This window comes from Pan paniscus, chromosome 9 (assembly GCF_029289425.2).
Source record: "Pan paniscus chromosome 9, NHGRI_mPanPan1-v2.0_pri, whole genome shotgun sequence".
Classification (NCBI taxonomy): domain Eukaryota; kingdom Metazoa; phylum Chordata; class Mammalia; order Primates; family Hominidae; genus Pan; species Pan paniscus.
In genome coordinates, this window is record NC_073258.2 from 133,332,045 (window position 1) to 133,354,294 (window position 22,250).

The 22,250-nt window shown below is 42.0% G+C and overlaps 1 protein-coding gene across 8 annotated transcripts in view; it reads right to left on the reverse strand.

Annotated features, from left to right (window-relative positions):
- Nucleotides 1-22,250, reverse strand: part of OPCML (opioid binding protein/cell adhesion molecule like) — a 1,145,446-nt gene that overhangs the window by 230,964 nt on the left and 892,232 nt on the right. For all 8 annotated transcript variants that reach the window (XM_063608310.1, XM_055095121.3, XM_057299297.2 and 5 more), the window contains one exon: nucleotides 11,236-11,468. In XM_063608310.1, the coding sequence (XP_063464380.1) occupies nucleotides 11,236-11,468 (233 nt within the window). The remainder of the gene's footprint in view (nucleotides 1-11,235; nucleotides 11,469-22,250) is intronic.

Consider the following 22,250-nt stretch of genomic DNA (forward strand, 5'->3'; position numbering starts at 1 on the left):
ATAAATTCTATGAGAAACGAAGAAGAATGCAGGATGCTGGGCAGCGGGGATTACACAAGGACAAACTTGACTAGGTTGTGTGTAGGATGTAAATGTGGAGAAATAAGAAATAAGAGTGGAAAGGGTGGGAGGGGGGTGAGGGATAAAAGACTACAAATTGGGCTCAGTATATACTGCTCAGGTGATGGGTGCACCAAAATCTCACAGCTCACCACTAAACAACTTACTCATGTAACCAATACCACCTGTGCCCCAAAAGCCTATGGAAACAAAAATTTAGAAAGAAAGAAACATTCCTCCTACCAAAAAGTAAAAAAGAAATAAAGAAGTAAGAATGGAAAAGTCGGTTTGGCCCTGGATTGCTCAGCACTTGGAAAGACAATCTAAGAGCTTTTGACTTGACTTCATTGTCAACAGGGATCCATTAAAATACAAGTGGGGTAAGTGACATGATCAGTATCTGCATCAGAAATACTTAGACAACACTGTTAAAATGAATTATAGGGCGGGAGAGATGAGGATTAGGTATCAATTAGGATGTGACAGGCAAAAGTCAGTAGAGAGTAAGATTCTGCACTTTGAAGGTAGTGGTTGTGGGAACGGAAAGGGAGAGAATGACGTTATTGGACATGACATTTGCTTTGATAGAGAAGCAAAAGAGAAAAAGAGTCAAAGCTAAAACCAAGGTTTTATACACAATGGTGTTTCCATGAATAGAAATGTGAATTACGAGAAGAGGAACAGGTTTTGGAGAAAAGAAGATAAGTTGAGAGTGGAACATGTTAAGATTCCTAAGGGATACCCAAGTTGAGGAGCTAAGAAGATAATCAAACATTGGAGAATGGAATTAGGAAAGAACTAAAAACTGGAAATTTAGATTTAGGAGCCAATGATATAGAGCTGATATTAACTCCAAGAAAAAAAGTTATAATTACTAAGACAAAATCAACAAAACAAAAGAGAAAAAAGTTTAAGGACAGACCCTGACTCCACAGAGATTAGACTACAATGCCTTAAGCAGAGGCAACCTGACCTGACAAAGAAAGGATGTGTATTGTAAATGACCTGGCGTGGCAGTCTGACCTACTTATTTAAAAGCTATGGAATTGAAAGGAAGTTAAGCTAGAAGCTGAGTGGAGAATTCCACTGTCAATGGAAGTGAGTTTAAAATACAACCTTGTACTTATCAGCAGGGCCCTTAGCTTCTCTGAGCCTTAGTTTTCTCATTCAAAAAAATAGGAACATGAATCCCACCCTCTGGGGTTAATTGGAAAATAGAATCTGATAATGTTTATAAGATGACCGCCACCCCACTTAGTTAACTCTTGAATAATATAAGGGCTGGGGTTAATGACCCCCACACAGTTGAAAATCTGCATATAACTTTGACTCCCTCCAAATTTAACTACTAAGAGCCTAATGTTGACCAGAAGCCTGACTGATAATATGAAACAGTTGATTAATGTATATTTTGTATTTATATTATATACTGTATTCATATAATAAAGTAAACTGGAGTAAAGAAAATGAGACTAAGTAAATAATAAGGAAGAGAAAATATATTTACTGTTCATTAAGTGGAAGTGGATCGTCATAAAGGTCTTCATCATTATTGTCTTAATGTTGAGTAGGCTGAGGAGGAGGAGGAAGAGGAGGGGTAGGTCTTGCAGTCTCAGGAGTGGCAGGGATGGGAGAAAATTCACATATAAGTGGAACTGCATGGTTCAGACTCATATGGTTCAAGGGTCAACCGTACTCAGCGGATGATAACCATTGTTTATAATTACTGAAAAAGATTATTGACTGTTTTCCTTGTGATTATTTTGCTTCACTTCTATTGCTCTTCAATTTCTATGCCTATAGAGGAGAAATTTAGTGAACGAAGAGTAAAAGACTTTTTGAGAAGCCAGAATAAGAATAGGGACAACAGTTACTTTCGTCAAGGCACTATGTTTGAGGGTAAAACTTGTTAACTAGGAGCTCAAAACCAGGTTCGGGAATGCAAGTGAGACTCTCCAAATCTGTGTACACCTGCTATGTGTAGAAAGACATCACTATTCTGAATTCACAGTTTACTTGGATGCTAAACAGTGACTGACTAATCTTGCGGGTGGTGAGGCTTGAAACCGTATGTAAGATCCTCACTATATGAGGGTCATGGTGGACATTAATCTATCAGGAGAGTTTATGAACATTTACTAATTTGTCCTTCTGAGCTGTGATTGCTCTCCTGCTCACAGCAGCAGGAACGTGTGGGAAAAGATCTATTTACTGGAGGTATTGGCAGACAGGTCTCTTTGGAAATAAGCTGAGATCACCATGCAAATTGAGCAGAACATAACAGGCATTTCATTTTCCTTCCATCTCCACATCAGTGATGATTTTGAGAACAGGCATTATGACTGTTCTGTTTGTTTAATTCTATTGCAAATAACGCAGATGACAGCCCCAGGCCCTGACACTTCTGTCTTTTTTTTTTTTTTTCAGATAGAGTCTTGCTCTGTCACCCAGGCTGGAGTGCAGGGGTGTGATCTTGGCTCACTGCAACCTCCGCCTCCCTGCTTCAGCCTCCTGAGTAGCTGGGACTACAGGCGCACACCACCATGCCCAGCTAATTTTTTCTGGCTACTGTAAAAATCATCATCAAACCAGGTGCCAGGACTGGCAGCCTCTTCTTGGATCATATCAAGGAGTTTCTCTGCCTTTTTCCCAGCCAGGACTCTCAAGCGGAAGTGCTGCCTCTTGCCAGGGTCCACCCGTGATTTGTTCTGACAATGTATTCATCCAGAGTCACATTTTTTTTTGGTCTCACTCACCTTAGAAAATACCGACTCCTCCTATTTTTATAATTAAATAGACTGTAAGTGTCCGAGGAGAAATGGAGTGTGTCCTTCCCCCTCTCGTCTCCTAGACAGAGGCTTAGTCTACATATTTGTGGGTAGTGGGATGGAATTCCAGAGGCCACGGAGGAAATAGCCATAAACCCTATAAAAACTGTGTGAGCGTGTGTGTGGAGTACAGAAGAAACAGACAAAACCCATGAAAACTGTGTGCGTGTAAGAGTGTGTGTATGTGTGAGTGCGTGAGTATGTCTGTGAGTGTGTGTATGTGTACGTGGTATCTGTGTGTGTCTTAGTTGCAAAGCAAAGCAGAACAAAGCCCCACATGTATCTTCACAACAGTGGGAGAAAAGGCCTGATACCAGGAGAAATCTGTTTTTTTTTTCTTTTTTTATAAACTGTGTTGTGAACTGTGTTGTCACCAACCACACACAATGTCATGAAAGGTCACAATCTAGGAGACGCGTGAAGGTCAACGTCAATTATACTCTGGCTACGCAAGGTGTCATATTCGTTAATATCTGAGAAACACGGTAGTCTGAGAGCCGGGATAGGACCACGGCATGGTGGGGTGAGTGTGGCCTTGCTCTAACCCTGAGCGCAGGGGGCGGGGCAGGTACAGAAGGTGGTGTGGGGACACCCTCCCAGTGAAGGGAGACTTGAGATCCCTTCCTTTATGTGCTATAGAGGGTATTCTGGACAGTAACTTCATTCTTGATTCTTTCTGTGTTGTAGTTGCCTTCTTAGTTAGCCTAACTCTTCCATAAAGCACGTGTATGTATACACATATACATATATACACCTCAAACATTGAACATGTATATGTGTATATCCAAGCATATATATGTGTATCTTTATATACTCGTATACATATATATGCTTGATGTTTGATGATTTCTCCATTGATCAGGTCTCTTCTCCCATTGTTGTGAGGAGAAATATGTTGGTTGTTCTGCTCTGCTTAGGAACTAAGACATACAGAGGTACCACGTACACACTCACACTCACGAATGCCCTCACACATACACACACTCTTACACACACACACACACACAGTTTTCATGTCTGTTTCTTCTGCAGTCACATGCACACACTCACACAGTTTTTATAGGTTGTATGGCTCTTTCCTCTGTGGCCTCTGGAATTCCACCCCACTGTCCATTAAATATGTGTCCGCTTGATGTGGGTTGTGGAGGTTACAAATGTTAGAGAAGAACTTGGAAGCAAATGGTATCTTTCTCTTCCACCTTCTCTAACCAAAAAGTGAACAACAAGGTTTACAGTCACCCCTAACTAGCAGTGTTAGTAAGGGACCCTAAATCCTAAAGCCTCTGGATAAAAATACAAATAAGAAATAGTAAGAACAATGGCAAAAGACTGCGATTACTTTCACACCAACCTAGTAATTGTGCCATCGGCGGGTGAAAGTAGGAGAGACACAGAGTGCAGAGACGCCTGGTCACACACAAATTCCCAGATGAATTACACTGAAAAGTTGTCACACAGAATAATAACTAGAAAGGACTTTCATATCATCAGTTCAACCTTTCCATTGCAAAGTCAAGGACATGACGCCCAGAAAAGTCCTTAACCTAATTTTGGCTGTGTGCTTTATCTGCACTAATATACAGAATTTGCAGCTTAGAGACCCCTTCTCAGAATCTTATTTCCAATTGACATACACACACACACACACATACACACACAAAAAAAAAAAACACACACAGCCACACATGGGATTAAAGTATGCATATGTGCACATAAAGAAATTACTCTGAATTCTACTCTTCACCCCATGTTAATAAGCCAGGAGAGGAACGTCTTGGAGACGCAGGCCTGCACTTTTAGGAGCCGAGCGCAGGGCTGAGGAGTGAGCATTCTGCTGTCCTGTTCTGTTGTTTTCCACTCTTCTATCCTGTCTTTGTGAAGAGTAAATGTGATTATAATTTTAAGTAGCGGTTGAATACATTAAATTTATTTCAGGTTAACTGCCTGCTTTTCTTTAAGTCTATAAGCACACATGTTCATTTAAATGTTTGGGTAATATTTAGGAAAAGAGGAGAAAATAGCCTAAAAAAAGAGATTGCTTACAAAGAAAGAGTTGAAAATAGGGAAATCCCTGGCAAAATTGTGACCTATGGCTCTGCCTCCCTGGGCCTGCTGTAACCGCTCCTTGGTGCAATCCCAGCATCCACCTGCTGCCCCAACCCCAGAATTGTCACCTCAGGGCCCACCCTTTTCTGGAGCACCTCTGAAGGTTGACATTTTTCTCACGTAAGAACAGGTACCTGTCTACGTACTTAACTCTGAGTCAGTGGTGTGTTGAACACTCTGGTGGCTACGGAGTAAATATACCCGGCCTTGGGTGTTGCTTTGCCACTTCCTCGCTAGTGTAACTCGGACAAATCACTTCTAAGTCTCTGAATCTCACTTTCTGGTCTTGGAAAGGTGTGCCTTTCTATTCTGTCATGTGGGGCTTTTGGGAAGCATAATCAAAAGAGATAATGCATGTAAAGTACCTTGTTAACTATTTGTATTTTGATAACTTTTTTTCTCATGAGAAAAGCTTAACCTCGATGAGTAAGTCTAGTGAAGGGGATTTAAAGCACGCGGCAGCTGCATCAGCATTGGGTAAGTTGTTAAACTTTCTAAGCCTCCGTTTCCTTATTTGTAAACATGACTAGGGTGGATATTCTGTAGAGTGGATAGATGTAAGGAACGGCTGAGATAACGTTTATACTTAGTGCACCCATTGCTGAGGTTGGTTGGTGATCAGCAATATCTAGGACTGGCAGGGCTGGGAACACATTTTTCTTTACATGCAAAACTCAACTTCAGATACCAACCAATTTCACCTGAACTGACACCAGGCTAAGAGATGTAGAGTCTTTTGTTTACATAGAAATTGCATAAGCTTGCTGTGGAGCCTCCTATGTAAGAATTTAATAAAATTCATCATTTCCAGCCCTTTGCATAAAATTGGGCTTAGCAAGAGGAGTTCATTCCATAAAAGGAAGTAACCTGTAGTGAAGAGATTTCTGAACAAGGCAGGAGAGCAGGTAGAGAATACCTACATCCAAAAAGCAACCATAGACGGATCTTCTTACTCCATCTATCTCCAACAAACAACGACAATGACATACCACTGGCACACATAGATCTCTGCATTCTTTCAGAGTGCTGAAGAGCTCATGACAGTTAGAATGACAATGAGATTCTGGATCCACAGAGGGTCCAGGGTTTTCAGTACTTACATAGGATAAAGTGGTAACATTTAAAATGCATATCCCTGAAGGGATGAGCTACTAGAAAATTAATTATCCTCTCTTTGCCCCCCTCACAGCCTCTCTACATCATTTATTGTAGCTTTGGTGTCCCACTCCCACCACTAATTTTCTTTCTTGAGCTTTGTCCTCAATTTCCGTTGCTACAATGCAATATCAATAGAAGGAAGAATGACAAACACACACACACACACACACACACACACACACACAGAGAAATCCTGAAAATGTTCCATTGATCTAGAGCAGAGAACTAACTTTGGATGTTGTTGGCATTGGAGGGACTGCAGTATGCTGAAAAGACACTACTCTGAAAGTCCTGTGGCCATGGTTCAAGACCCAGCTCTGCTACTTACTCATTGGGGACTCAGCCAGGCTCTTAACCTCCATGAGCTGCAGTTACCTAATTTGTAAATGGAGATAACGGTCACTGCACTACAGCCTCCCAGGGCTTGTTGTGTGAGTCAAAGGTGACAAACACTGTGCCATCTCTGTAAAGTACTAAATAAATGCCTGGAATTTGTGTTATCCTTTTAGAACAATCTCTTAGCTTGTCACATTGAGGACCCTCTCCCCTCAGGGACCTTTCCTCCATGACTGTCCTCTCCGAGTCATCTGGACATAGTCTGACTTCCCTGCCACCTGTATCTGCAGGAAGATGCTTTATGATCACTGTGTTCCTATGCCACTCCAGTAGCAATATCAGTCTGCTTCTGCTCATTGTACAAACATTTGCTGAGTGCCTACTGTGCCTCAGATGGTGTGCTAAGTGCTGAGGTTGGATATAAATAAATTATGATTCTTACTGTTATCTACGAATAGTTGACCTCAGAATATTTGCCTACTCTCCAGCCAGGAAATTCATGCTGAATCTCAAATATACCCTTTCTGGTGTTAGGTTACACCTGTTCTCTAGTTTTGCAACATCTGTGTAATGTTTGTGTGTTGTTTATCTCTAGACCTCGTAAGCCCAAAGCTGTTCTTTCCGAGTGGCATAGGATCGTATCTCCCCAATCACTAGCATTTCTCCAAACTAAAAAATCTGGGTGATATCATTTTAATTCTTCCTCTTTCCAGGTATGAGGATGAATGCTCTCAGTTTCCTGTGGACAGTGCCTCTCAGGCACCTCTGGATCTTTGCAGGTAGGCCCACGGTCACCCTGGCTGCACTGCTTAGCGGGGATGGGAGTCACTCCTGCCTGTGCTTGTGCCTCCAGCTTCTCCCTCTTTAGCTCCTGCTCTGCGGGGCTGCCAGGCTGATTTTCCCCCCAACTAATCTGACCCCACAGCTGAGCCTCCCCTTTGCTCCGGATTTCCTCCACACTGAGGTGTGCAGCCTAGATCACATTATCACATGCTCACACGGTGCCTGCGCTGATCCCCTCAGTGGCTGAGATGTACCTCAGGTATCAATGACACGATTTTAATGAAGGCAGCTTCTGTTCTCAATGAGAAGGATTTGGAAATTAGTTCCATCAGATATGTGGCAAAGGCTGCCTTCTACAACAGGAAAGGGCAGGCAGGAAAGTTGGTGGCAGAGTGTCTCTCAGGCGCTCCCATGGCAGGAGGGATAAAGCTGAGTCCCGTAGGCGTGCACTCCCTTCTGCTGATGGCATCTGGTTGGCAGAAGGAATGAGATACCCACCTTCTCAAATGGACAGAAGATACATAAACACCTTTTTGCTTTTATAAACAGACAAGTGGCAGCTCGGAAATTTTTCTGTTTTTCTCATTGCAAAATCAATACCCATCAGCAGTTTGAAATTAAAGGCAAGATTAGGCCTCAGTTTTATACATGCCTTATTGTCTTCCAAAAGCTTTCTACTCAGTCAGATAAATTTTCTTTAAGAGGATTAGGAAACTTTCATTATCTTTATCTAACCTGAACTAACACTATGTCTGAAAAGTTAATCTATAGACTGGACAAAAGCCGATGGCTGCTGGGAGAAGAACTCTGGGGCTTCTTTCTAATTGAGTAGTGGGGTCTCTACATCCACCGTCTGGTAATTCAACTGTCTTCCAAAGAAAGAGCAAGTCACTGTATCACTAAGCAAGAGGAAATAATTCAGCTTTCTGATCTCTTTCTCTGTGGCCTCTCAGTAAAGGTACAAACCAGCCTGCCAAGGATCCCAAGAGAATGTCCTCCCCAAGAGAACATCATCCCCAAGAGATGCTCCTCCCCAAGAGATGCTCCTCCCCAAGAGAAGTTCCTCCCCAAGAGATGCTCCTCCCCAAGAGATGCTCCTCCCCAAGAGAAGTTCCTCCCCAAGAGATGCTCCTCCCCAAGAGATGCTCCTCCCCAAGAGAAGCTCCTCCCCAAGAGAACATCATCCCCAAGAGAACATCATCCCCAAGAGAACATCATCCCCAAGAGATGCTCCTCCCCAAGAGATGCTCCTCCCCAAGAGAAGTTCCTCCCCAAGAGATGCTCCTCCCCAAGAGATGCTCCTCCCCAAGAGAAGCTCCTCCCCAAGAGAACATCATCCCCAAGAGATGCTCCTCCCCAAGAGATGCTCCTCCCCAAGAGAAGTTCCTCCCCAAGAGATGCTCCTCCCCAAGAGATGCTCCTCCCCAAGAGAAGCTCCTCCCCAAGAGAACATCATCCCCAAGAGAACATCATCCCCAAGAGATGCTCCTCCCCAAGAGATGCTCCTCCCCAAGAGAAGTTCCTCCCCAAGAGATGCTCCTCCCCAAGAGATGCTCCTCCCCAAGAGATGCTCCTCCCCAAGAGAACATCATCCCCAAGAGATGCTCCTCCCCAAGAGATGCTCCTCCCCAAGAGAAGCTCCTCCCCAAGAGAACGTCATCTCCAAGAGAAGCTCCTCCCCAAGAGAGTATCCTCCCCTCCCACCCCCACCCATCCTGACTGCCTCTGGACTTCCCAGGCCACCTCAGAGGGCTGGAGCCAGAGAGTAGCTTGGCCTGGAATGCGGAGACTGAGGAGCTGACCTCTGAAATAGATGCCATGCTGTCCTTAGACTTTTTCTGACCTGAAGCTTGGAGGTCCACAGGGAGACCCCACAGGCTGCCACATCCCACCCAAGGGATCGCTCAGCATGTGTTATGGAGAACATCTTTCTCTGTTGCTCAGCCCCCAGCCCATTATGTTGTGCATTGACTTTGATTTGCTTATATCATCTATCTTCGTTCTTGAAAAGGGATAGGCTTGCTCTGTTTGAGTCTGTTTCTCTACAGTGCCTGACAGTTCTTTTTTATTTCGGTGCCACATTTCCTGAATTTGAAAATAACTTTGCTGTCAAGGCCACAGAGGTGCCACTGAGGTGTCACTTCCGATGCCGAGAATGTCAGCTCCTCTGGAACCAAGCCCAGGTGCAGGCAGGTGGGGTAGTGAGAGCTCACAGTCTTTTGTTTTCTACACCCTCAGAAACGTTCAACAGATAGCCCAGCTCATCTCCGATGACTGATCTCACCAAGTGCCTCTGTCGTCCTCTGAGGAGAAGTATCAGATGTGACAGTTGTCTTGATCTCCAGATGGCAGGCAGTCTTGTCACCCCAGAGCTGTGGGTGGACGTGTATGGAGAGTGGAAACCCGCAGCGTCTGTAGATGTCTGTCGGATGGCGTGTGTGAACGCCTGAAAGCACGCGAGGAGGGGAGCAGGGCTTGGAGGCTGGGCAGGAGCAAAGCTTCAGGCAGCATGGCAGTGCCAAGGACTGCTGGGGAACAGCAGTGACAGCAGACAGCTCTCTGGCCCCACACATGCCATTACAAATGGCTACAGAGGCAGGCCTGGCTGCTTGCGCCAAAAGGAAAGAATGGGCAACCTGAATCACGCAAGTGACTGAAGCATGAATAGACAGCCCCCACGCAACCTCTCTCTAGGAAACCAATTGAAATGAGCAACATCGTGGTCCTTTTTTTTTTTTTATTTTATTTATTTTTTTTTTAAATCAGAGATGAGGAATCTATCTTAGCTAAGCAAGGATGCCATACACATTTCACAAACTAAAAAAAAAAAATTTTTTGTTGAATCTATGACAGATGGGATCTGATAAAAGGCAGATGCTAAAGACTAAATCACACATAGGGACCCTTTCTGAGAGCTCACTGTGTTTCCTCAAGATATCTGCAAACGAGGCTCTGAAAGAAGTCCACCTGAACCTTTCATTTGGTGGAGGAAGGATGCATCACTGGCTGACGGAACTAATGTGCTTACAACTTCATTCCTGCCGTGAGCCAACACCTGACAGAAATGGCTTTACATGGTGATGATAGTTGGGGTCAAGTTCAAAATAAGTTCATTTGGATTGCTGCCTTGCTTTAAAATGGTTCTCAAATTCTCGGAACTGCTATCTGCATGTGTTTTTAATTCTTAATATTTAATATCTGAGAATCTGAAATTTCTTCAGCCCCATTTTTGAGGTGTAATATGAAATTTAAATTAAAAACTATTTTAAAATGCACGTGACACAATTCCTGGGCTATGTCGATTCAAATTTTTAAAGGAGAATGGAAGAAGATGCTAAGTCTTCCTTCCTCCTTCTCCCTTTTTAAAATTGTCTGAATTTATTACTAACATTAACCTGCAGATATCATTCTGACTAATATCCCTCTTGGATCTGGACTTCATTGTCTGGCTATGAGAGAGTATTTAAAGACAGCAGCAATGCCAGGGAGGACCTGCCTAAACAGCACTCAGAGACCCCTCCAGAGCATGCATGACCAGCAACTGTGCGAAAACAGTCATGTCATGTAGTTTCTCATTGGCATTATTAGTCTTTTATCATGAAATAAGCCTATAAGAGAATTAAAAGGCACTGAGAGTAGTACTGTATTTATCTATGTTTGCATGTATCTCATTCCAGCTCCAGAGTGCTAAGTAACTTACGAGAGCTCAATACGAGTGCATGTTACACAACGTATTGATGAGAACAGAAGGACTAGAGATAACATTTAGAAACTTTGAGAAGATATTCAGCACTTAGTTAAGTACCCATTCGATGGGAAACATTCCAAGACATATAGTCAAACTCTGGATTCAGTAGAGGAAGATGACTTTTGTGTCTTCGCACACAGGTAGAACAAACACCAACACTGTTCGTCCCCTCCATGACTGACGGGAATGGCAACCCCAGATCCAGTTGGGACTTACCTTGCACTATTAGGTGAACCCGGGACGTTTTGGGATGATTGTCTGTCTGCACAGAGCAGGTGTACGGACCTTCGTCATACACATCCACATTTTGGATCATGATGCTGTACTGGGTTGGTGTATTGACCAGGATGATCACACGAGGGTCTATGGACCACTTGTCATTCCCAGCGTAGAGGATGGTGCTGCGGTTTAGCCAGGCCACCCGGGTTACCCGGTCATCTATGGTACACCTGCAGTGAGGCAGGGAGTGGTGGAGGGAGGAAGAAGGGAAAGAGAGAGAGTGGAGAGATTATATAATATGGTAAATAAGACGTTGCATTTTGAGGAGTAAATGAAACAACAAAACACAGTGCTAAAAGGAAACAATTATTGATGAAACTTCCTAAATATAAACTAAGAGTGACCAGAATCATCTTGAAGAACTGACAATACAAAATCATTTCTATTTGACTTCGAGACATATTATGTATCTTTGCCATCCATTTGCTTTCCCTGTTATTTTTTTCCCCATAGGCTTATATGAAAATTAGTTTATGTTTCTTGAGCACATTTACCACCTTGGGGAAGAAGTGGCCCAGGAGCATATGGGAGAGAGAGTGGATCAGCATTTCAAATAGGTCACAGATAATCCACAAAGCAAATACTTAACTTGTAGTTAATCAAAAATTGAACATATTTACCTCCAGACCTCCCTGGTGTTGATAATCTCCTTATACCCCTAAGCAGCCGAAAGCCTGCAAACTACAATTTATAACATAGGTTGGTAAAATTCACCTTGGAAAGCCAACACTTCTTGAGTAAGTCAAAACTGCATCTTAGGACTTCAGGAGAGGAAAAAGAAAATTATCAGCAGAATCCCTGTTCCTCATACACTCCCTGTCCCATTGGGAGACAGAACAAGGCTATTATCAAAGCAGAGAACTGTGCAACACCTCTCACCTACTCTCCTTAACAATTCAAAGCTATGAACACAAACAAGGCCTGTGTGTCAGTGTGGATGACCTGCAGGCTGTCAGGCCTGATATAGAACTGAAAGTGCTGGACGTCTGCGCATGTGCCCAGGAACTGAGGACGTGGGAATGGAAGCATGAGGAAACAGAATGCTTTCTAAGTGTGGAGGCACACCCATCACTCCATGCTGCACATAGGAACGCACAAGGACAACCACTCTTGCCAACGTCCTGGCAGAGAGAGGAGGGACATGAGTCCAGCACCTGCAGGTGAGGAGAACACGGGGAATAGGCATGGCCTTCCCTCACTGGATCTGACCTAACACTTGGGTGGCAGCAGTGATCCTTCAGGCAGGTCTCAGGAGATGGAAGGACCCCAGAGACACTGGCCACAGTGGAGATGTCAGGACCTGGCCAAGTGACCAGTCTCACCTGGCCTGCATGGCTCAGGGTCTCCAAGCACCAGAACCATGACCCTCTAGAATGGGGAAAGCACCTGATCTAGGGCGGTCCTCTCCCTGGTTGGTAGGAAGAATAAAAGCAATACCAGCTTCCGGTCACCCAGGCCTTTTTATGAGCTGGCCCATCTGCCCTTTAGCCGCTGAGAAATTGGGTAGGGAGGGTGTTAGGCACTCTCACAATATTGCAGGAAGACATTGTTCTTTTCTAAATAAGCATGTGAACAATACAAGGTGAATAATGCATGTAAATAACACTAAGATGATACAGGCCCATCTAACCATTCACTCCTCACCAATGCCCAGCACCCAATGGTGATTTGCTAGCAACTTGTTATATCTTAGTCTACATCTTACTGCTTATACACATGCATGAACTTGTATGAAGCTTGTGCTGATTTGCTTTCACCTGAAATAGAATCATACTCTAACATTCCAATGAAACTATTTTTTTTTATTTGACCACAGGGATCCCTTGCACACCAGCAGTTACAGACCTCAATCTGCATGCTTTCTAGGTAAGCGAGTTTCCAGGGCCCAACTGCATTCACCAGTAGGACCTGATAATCTAGGTACCATCGAATGATTCTTTCCCATCATTATAGAAATGTCATTGGTATAAAGAAAAAATGAAGTCATGTTATCTCCTCCACATCGTGAGGCATCTTTCTTCTTTTCCTGTTGCTTTCTTACTTCCATAGCATTTTTCTATTTCCCTTATGAAGACCTAATGGATCTTAAACGTTAATGGATCCTCCCTGCTCCCCACTTTCAAAGGCTTTTCTTGGGGAAAAAATATGATAAATTTATTCATTCTCAGTTGCAAATGACTGATAAGGGGAAATATGCAACCTTTCCTAAGGATAGATGAATTTTCATAAAGGAGAAATCCCTGTTTGAAGAGCTCCTCCTAAAGAAAGTTCAAATAGTAGAATTCCAAAAATCAGCACACCTGGAATTAGATGCTAAATTGAGACAGAGTGAAGGGCGTGATGTTCCAGTCGCTTCTAGTTGTGTGGTCTTCTAGTCACCACACAACCCAAGTGACTAAGTGCAAACAAATATTCTTGCTTTAATTTTGCTTAGTTATGTAACCCCTTGCACATTTTTAAGTTGCCATAAAAAATTGTAAGCTACAATTGAAAAGGATGATTTTTTTGGCCTTTAGAACATATTCACATTAAAAAATTTTTTTAAGTCACAAAATTCCTGTGTGTGTGTGTGTGTGTGTGTGTGTGTGTGTGTGTATTTGTTCAGTAGAATTTAAATATCACAGTGATTAATACTCCTGATTATCTGCTTTCAAAATTCAGGAACTAACTCTTTTTCTAAAAGTCATAACATGTGCATTGTTCCTTTTTAAACTGGAACTTGTTTTTCCACTATATATCTTCTGCAGAAAAATGTATTTTATGCTTGAAGGTCTTTTATTGATCACCTACCATATTTATTTGCAACCAAAAATATACAGAGATTGAAATTTAAATTTCTTTTATGTCCTATGACCATAAAACTTTAAGCAATAATATATTTCTTAAATGAATGATCATTACAAATATAAAATTGATAGAACATAAATATAGAGCACATTTCATTAAGCAATAATTAAACATGAAAAAGCAAACTTACTAGAAATATAGCTTTTAATAAGAGGGATAGGCCCCTTTTTTTAAATGCCGTAGATAAATATCACTCACTGCTAGAATGAGATAGAGTTCAGGATCAATTCTATTCCTACTTTTGCTTTTAGAGAAACCTTGTTCACATAAGAAGATGGAAATGAAAATTGTGCATAGCAATGCCAACTCAATTATTTGAATGCTTTCCAAGATATATGCCAAAAATCACATAGTAATATAGCTTCAAAGATAATTTTAATGATCTCGCAGCTGACAAATCAATTAATTCCTCTTTCAATTTATTTTAACGCAATGAATTGGAAAATACCTGACTCGCAAAGGGGTTTATAACATGGCATCAAATTCATTCAATTTCTCAGTATCTGGAAAGTATATGATACCATTTTACCAGGCCTTATCAGATGACTGCAAAAAGATGTTATTCTTTTACTGGAAGTGCCTTGTTTAACCCAATACACTCAGAAATGTTGGGAAAATACAAATACTGTTTATTTTAATATGCTAAATCACCGAGCCCTCTGTTAGGACATGTCTCATCTCCAAGTTCTAATTCTAAATGGAGAATGCACTAGCTTTGCCATGAATCTGTCCCTGATGCAATCAGGTGCCATTGCCTTTAGTGCCCTGCTTTGCTTCTGTGGGAGTCTCCTTCAAGACTGATACCCTGCTCCATGACAGTCGGCTGATGGAGGTGACAAAGAAAGCCAAAGAAGTTTATCTCCTGGACGAAGTGTGAAGTGGGAGCGGTCAGAAGGGAGACACAGAATTACACTGCAACCTCAGGCACTTACTCAAGCAGATCAACTTTAGGGAATTTGAGATCTTTGAAGTGCATTTCCTGAATCCTATCATTGTCCTTGTATAGAACCAACCACTTCAGGTTGAGGGTGCATAGAACCAGTGCAAGTGGCCACAGGCTTGAGTAAGGGTGGACTTTGAAAAAGGGCAATCCAAAACTACTCTTTGGGCCAGAACACACTGTCATTGCCCTAGCCACACAGCCCTTGGAAAGCCTGTGTGTCCCTTGGGTAATCCTCTCCCTGGTGAGTGGCCATGATCCGGTATACTTGCTCTTGGACCTGGGCCTCCTTATGGGCCTGGAGTAGAAACAGAAAAGAGTAACTGAGTAAAAGCCATCTCTCTAAATGGGCAAAGATGGTTCACAAGTTTGTATGGTTCTCAGAACCTAACAACAGAGAAACTGAGGGAAACAATGAAATCAGTTGAGGAAAGTTATTTTCCTCATGATGTTGCTCTGCTTCAAAAGAAAATGTAGTTTCATGGCTTCATGCTTTCTTCCACCACCATAGGACTCTTCCATAGTCCCCTGAATAGCAGGAAAGAGAACTCAGGGAAGGACTTAAAAAGTTGGCTTGAGTGCTCTTGTAAACTCAGGCTCCTTCCCTGCTGTCTGTGGCCATGTCCTGGACTCTCATTAACAAGAAGCACAGAGGGGAACACTTTTGATGTTAAATAAGGGGGAGCCAAGAGGCAAGTTGTGGAAGGTTAATGACAACTTTCTGACCTCTTGGAAATTATTTCAGATATTTAAAATTCTTACATTCCAAGCTAACCCTACCTACTGATCCTTGATAAAACAGAACTCATTACAACTACATCACAAGTAACCTCTAAAATTATATATTGCTTTTACTGCACCAGGCATAGTTGTAAGAACTTTCTTTTTTTTTTTTTTAAGAACTTTCAATATATCAAATCATTCTATCCTAATAACTACCCTTTGAGGTGTGTTCTATTAATATTATATCCACATTTTACAGATGAGGAAACCAAGGCACAGATAAGAAAAAAGGAAAGCTATCTGGAAGACACTTGTACACATTCTTAACCTCTAGCCATGTGTGAGGAAAGAAGGTATAAATGAGAGTCTGGAAGAGCAAAGAAATGCCTGACAGACATCAGAAGGCAGAGATGTTTCTGAATATGTACCGTGGGGTTAAGATTCAGGGTTGTTTTGTTTTGTTTTCAGAGGAAGAGGTGCACTTAGGGAAATCCATGCCTTAAAGCAGTGGTTTTCAACCTTTTCTGTGCATCAAAAACAGATTGCTGAAGCCAACCCCCAAAGAGCTTTTGGTTCATGGGGCTGGAGGGACCAAGAATGTGCATTTTCAACAAGTTCCCGGTGGATGTTGATACTGCGGCTCTGGGGACTCCTCCTGGAGAACCACTCACTGCCTTAAAGAAACCAGGCAAGTGACAGGTTGGAATTTTAATCAAAATAATCACTGAAAATTCAAATCCATCGGCTTTAACTTTTTTGTGTTCTTTACTTTTGTTTTTATATTTTGTCTTTGAAAATGCAAAAAAAAAAAAAAAAGTGCCACGATTCATTCAACAGATATCGAGTGAGTGCCTAAGGTGCATGAGATAACTTCCTAGGAGCTGAGAACACAGTAGGAACAGGCTGACAAAGTTCCTGCCCCATGAAACTACACCTAGTGAGAGACAAATAAAGTATGTATGTCTAGATATATTTGTTTCAGAAAGATACCTGGATAAAATAAGGTAAGGAATGGAGAGTGTATCATGGGAACTGTGAATATATTTGGAACAGAATTCTCAAGAAATGCCCTTCCATGGCCTCATGCCAGACGTTGAATGATTGAATGTTTATAACTCTAAAGTTGGGTGCGATAAGATGCATGTCCGAAAATTATGTCTAACTTTACAATGAAATTCTCATCTCACGTACAGGCACAGATAGCTGCAGGGACATTTAAGTGATCTGGGTAGTTGGAGAACAAGTCTTTTAAACCAGCCTCACAAATGATGTCCTCATATATTGAGGATTTTGTACGTGTTCAAAGAATTGATAATTGATATTTTGATAAACTGAGAGTTAACTAGAAAATGCCTTTACGTTTCCTCCTTTGTTACAGTAATAATACCTAAAACAGGGTGCATACCTTTGTGTTTTAATTAGTAGACAATGGCAAATGTAGTTAAATCTCTAATTCAGACTCCATTCTCTTTGTAATATACGGATAATACCAAAGATCCTAGACTCTTCATAGCGCTTACATCACTGAATTTAATTATTTATACTCTCATGTGTTAAACTACGAATGTCACATGGATAGTAACCATATTCAGTATCACCAGCACCTCCCAGCCTCTACCCAAGAGTTAGTAGGTCATCAATACATATTTATAGTGATAAAAGGTGTAAGACAATGTTTTTCAAATGGGCATCAAAAGAACCCACATAAGGAGACATATATGTGGGGACATATATGTGTCTTTCTGCAGGATAACTGAATCTATATCTTTATCTGTATCTACATAGACACACATAGAGTCCATGGGCTCTTTATGTATATTTTTCAATTTAGTGTTTTCATTTCTATTGTAATTGGGAGATGTATAATATAAACCTATGCTAGATGTGGTATGACAACAATTAAATTTAAATGTTCAGATTTGCATCTGTGTTCACCACGCTGGCACATTGAGAAGTCCTTGCATCATATCAGGCTGATGACAAAAATACAGAGGTGACTGGCTTTGTCAGTGACGCCTTCCTACCAGCAAAAGCTGAATGATGTGGGCTCCACTGTAGTAATGAAGGTTCCCAAGCGCTAGAATGAGCCACTGTGGAAGGAGGACTTCGTTATCACAGGATGCGCGTGGAACCCAGAAGGGCAGGCCTTACAGCAGTCAGTGCCACATCCACATTGCAACCTGGGATTTAATGTTTTTTTTGTTTGTTTGTTTTTGTTTTTGTTTTTTGTTTTGAGACGGAGTCTCACTCTGTCGCCCAGGTTTGAGTGCAGTGACGCGATCTCGGCTCACTGCAAGCTCCGCCTCCCGAGTTCACGCCATTCTCCTGCCTCAGCTTCTCGAGTAGCTGGGACTACAGGCGCCCGCCACCACGCCCGGCTAATTTTTTGTATTTTTAGTAGAGACGGGGTTTCACTGCGTTAGCCAGGATGGTCTCGATCTCCTGACCTCATGATCCGCCCGCCTCGGCCTCCCAAAGTGGATTTAATTTTAATAAAACATCATCTGTTCCATTAAGTTAATGTTCCAAGTTTAAATTTTAGTGGCTATATATGTGCATAACTTATAATTTCAGAAGTTACAGTCATATCAGAGTGTAAGCTTAAGGCATTTATACCTAGTTTTATGATTGCACATATATAAAGTTTTTTTTTAATAATTACCACTGGAAATCCATGAAAATCTTGTCTCTCTTCCCATCCTTGACCCCTGCTTTTAAAGTGGTCTTCTATAGAGTACTCAATTTAAGAAATGCTGGGTGGAATTTTAAAGCCCGAAATGCATGTCTCTGAATTTACTTTTTTAATACATTCCCCCATATTATCTTGTAACTTTTTGGTTTTCCTTTTATCATTTGCCTTTTTCATAAATTGAGAGTTAATTGAATTTTTGCTAAGAAAAACCTGACTATGTATCCAAATATATTAATAATGCCAGTCCAAAAACTGGGAGGAAGACTTTGCTTTAATAAACTCATAAACCGGTGATAAATAATTTTTTAAGGGAAAGAAGAACAGGCAAGCCAAAATGAAATATTTTTAGATCAACTCCCAAGGTATTCTAAATTGCAAAAGCTGTTCTCCCAGGAGGCTTTAACTACTCATTTATTTCCTGAGTTACAAATAGAGCCAACTTCAGAGCATCAACAAGGACCCTAAATTATGTAAGGGAAAACTTTATGATTCAGATAGTTGGAAATGCAACGAGAGTAATCACTCTGCTAGAGCTAATATTTGCTGATAAGGTATTGGTTGAGAATGTATCTGAAAGCCTCTGCAGAAAAATGGTGAGGGATAAGAGCTACTTAAGGAGAGTACAGCACAAAAAGATTTCAGTAGTGCAACGGGTTGACTTTGAAGTCTGACATAACATGACATCTGGCGCTCGCTGGAAAATTGGAAGACAGTGACACACTAACACCAGCTGGAGGGGAGATGTCACATTAATACATAGGAAGGGTGCATGCCCACGTGTGTGTGCATGTGTGTGTGTGCGTGGAGCGGGAGGGGAGGTTATGCAGAGAAAACACACCAATACCTTCAACGTGAGGGCCTGCAACATGAGGACATAGAGTAGTGGAAACACAACCAAGGGAGGTTGCGGGCTTTCCTGAAAACGGCATCACCTGAGACAGAAAATCAGCCACTGGATGATAATGGGCTGCAATTTCAGCCATGTCTGATGATAGATGAGTCCACCAGAAATTGCTCATTGTGTCCTGACGCAAGCAAGGGGAATCTCTGGTCCCCACAAGCACAGTGAGGGCTCTACCTGAATGCAGAGAGCAATTTCTCACACCACGCAAGTGAGGCAACTGTGCTGATGGCAGCTCAGAACAGAGCATCTGATGCCGGGAAGGAAAATGAAAGGAGTGATTTATATGGAAAGATGGCTCCACAAAGAGGCAGAAATTGCTTACAACTACAGAAGAGGGGTTAAACTGCTTGGCTGTGGGAGGAGAGAGGAGGAGAATTCCTATCTTGGTAAAAGAAGTAAAGCGTAGGGTAGTGAAACACAATTATAAAAAGTAAGGGTGGGCAGAAAGGCCAGAGAAAGCTCTCTGAACAAAATAATGAATGATTGAGCTGGTTTCTTCCCAGGCTCCAAGTCACTCTATAAATCCACAGGGTATGTTGAGGAGATCACATTATTAGTTTCCCAAGAAGAGGTAGGCAAGGTTGAAATAAAAATAACAACAAAAAACATCTGAAAAGGCAATACCTGCTTTCAAGGTCCTTATGATCTCAGACAAATGATAGAACACAAGAGTATTACAAAGGCACCCTATCACATTCATGGATACAATAAAAAGCATACATCTGTCCATTTGTTTAACAAATATTTAGTAACCACCTGCTAAGGACCAGACACTGTGTCAGGTCTTATAAATAGAACATTTAGGAGAGACGCCCCACTCTACCTTCATGAAGTGCGCAGATTTGAGGTAGCAATATGCAATAAACAAAGTCACAGAACATTGATACACGAGTACAAGCTGAATTAGGATGGTGTCTTAGTCCATTTCCATTACCATAAGGCTGGTAATTTATAAAGAAAAGAGGTTTACGTGGCTCACAGCTCTGCAGGCTGTAGAGGAGGCATGGCGCCACCATCTGCTTCTGGTGAGGGCCTTAGGAAGCTTCCAATCATAGCAGAAGGGAAAGGGGAGTTGGTATCACATGGCAAGAGAGGGAGCAAGAAAGACGGAGAGGAGATGCCAGGCTCTTAAACAACCAGCTCTCTTGTGAACTAACAGAGCCAGAAATCATTCCTCACTCATTACAGCCAGGAGGGCACCATATCATTCATGAGGAATCCACCCCCATAACCTAAACACCCCCCACCAAGCCCCACTCCAATCTTGGGGTTCACATTTCTAGATGAGGTTTGGAGAGAACACACATCCACACCATATCAGATGGTCATGTAGGGGTGGCATGGGCAAGCCCTTACTCACACATGCGGTCTAGAGACTAGGCCACTCTGAAGAAGTAACATAATTGTTAGATTAACAGACAAATATCTAAAGCTGATAACTCAGAAGAAAAACTAGGTACAAGTATCGGGTACTGATAGAGTCTTAGATAGAAGGCAGGGCAGCCGTGTGGGGTCTGGTATTGAGGTTGACTCAGGTAAGGAATGGAGTGGAAGCCAGAGTAGTCCAAGCGAGATAGACAAGGACATGGTTTTGTTCCACAGGGCTGCGGAGGTAGACATCTCCATGGTAAAATGTCTTCATAGGTTTAACTATAGGCCTGTATTTTATGAGAATAGGCTGGACTTCTTTTGGAGAATAGATTGTAGCAGGGCCAGAGGCAGAAAGAATAGTGAAGGGACCATTGCATCCCTATAGATGTGAGAGTACAGTCACATGATGAAAGGGTCTGCCGCTTAAGGAAGAGCTTGAGGGAGCTAGAGTGAAGGAAGGAGTCATCAGACAATCAGGCATGAGATGTTGATGAAAAGTTTGCAGCCAACACTTTAACGAACTTTGATGGCAAAGTGGAGTGGGGAAAAGACACAGAGGTAGAGGCAATTAGGTTCTTCAAAGGGTTTTTGTTTTGCTTTTTTGTTGTTGCTTATTTGTTTTAAGAGTAGGAACACTTGGGAACTAATTAATTCATTTTGCAAATATTTACTGAATACCTATTGGGTGCTGGGATGTTTCTAACTTTTGTTAGCCTGCATATCACCTGTGCATCTTAATTCACTAAATCCGAGTGGGGACCATGGTCTGCATTTCCAAAAAGCCCACATGCTGAGGACTTAATGAACTTTGAGTAGCCTGATTTTAGGCAGTAGAAACAAAACTGCATGAGACAAGGACCAGGCCTTCTTACATTGCAGTATGTAAGTATACATACTAATGAGAATGATCTTATCAATGGGAGCAAGTGCTAATGCAGGAGAAAGGGGATAACTGTCAGAGAAAAGTTACAGGGAAAGTGAGAAAACATTAGATATAAAGTATATGAAGGAAAGATGCTCTATCTGCTCTATAAGAGAAGAAAAAATAAGAGAAACCTGGGTGGCTTTGTGGATTCAGCTATGGGAAAGCCAGGAGGAAATCTTTTCTCCAAAGTAAAAGACCAAGTTATCAGTTGAAGGTAAATGGAAGAACAGAAGAAAGGGGATGAAGGATGCAAAAAAGTGAAATAACTATCGCAGAAAATGACATCAAAACTACTAGGGAACTATAGTGGGACTTATAGGCTGTGTTGAGGTCCCATTTGTAGTTGGTGGTCAAGAATTTGTAGTGACAATATTCTACTAGCTTTGAGAATATTCTCCAGCAACGCCTAGCTTCAGGCATAGAGAATGTAGATGATGGGTTTATCCCGTGTTGGAGTACGCCAAGTGAGCAACAGGGAGGAAGGCAAGGATTACAGGAATTACAAAATATTGAATAAAAATAGTGAAGATAGGAGGGGCTGACGGATACA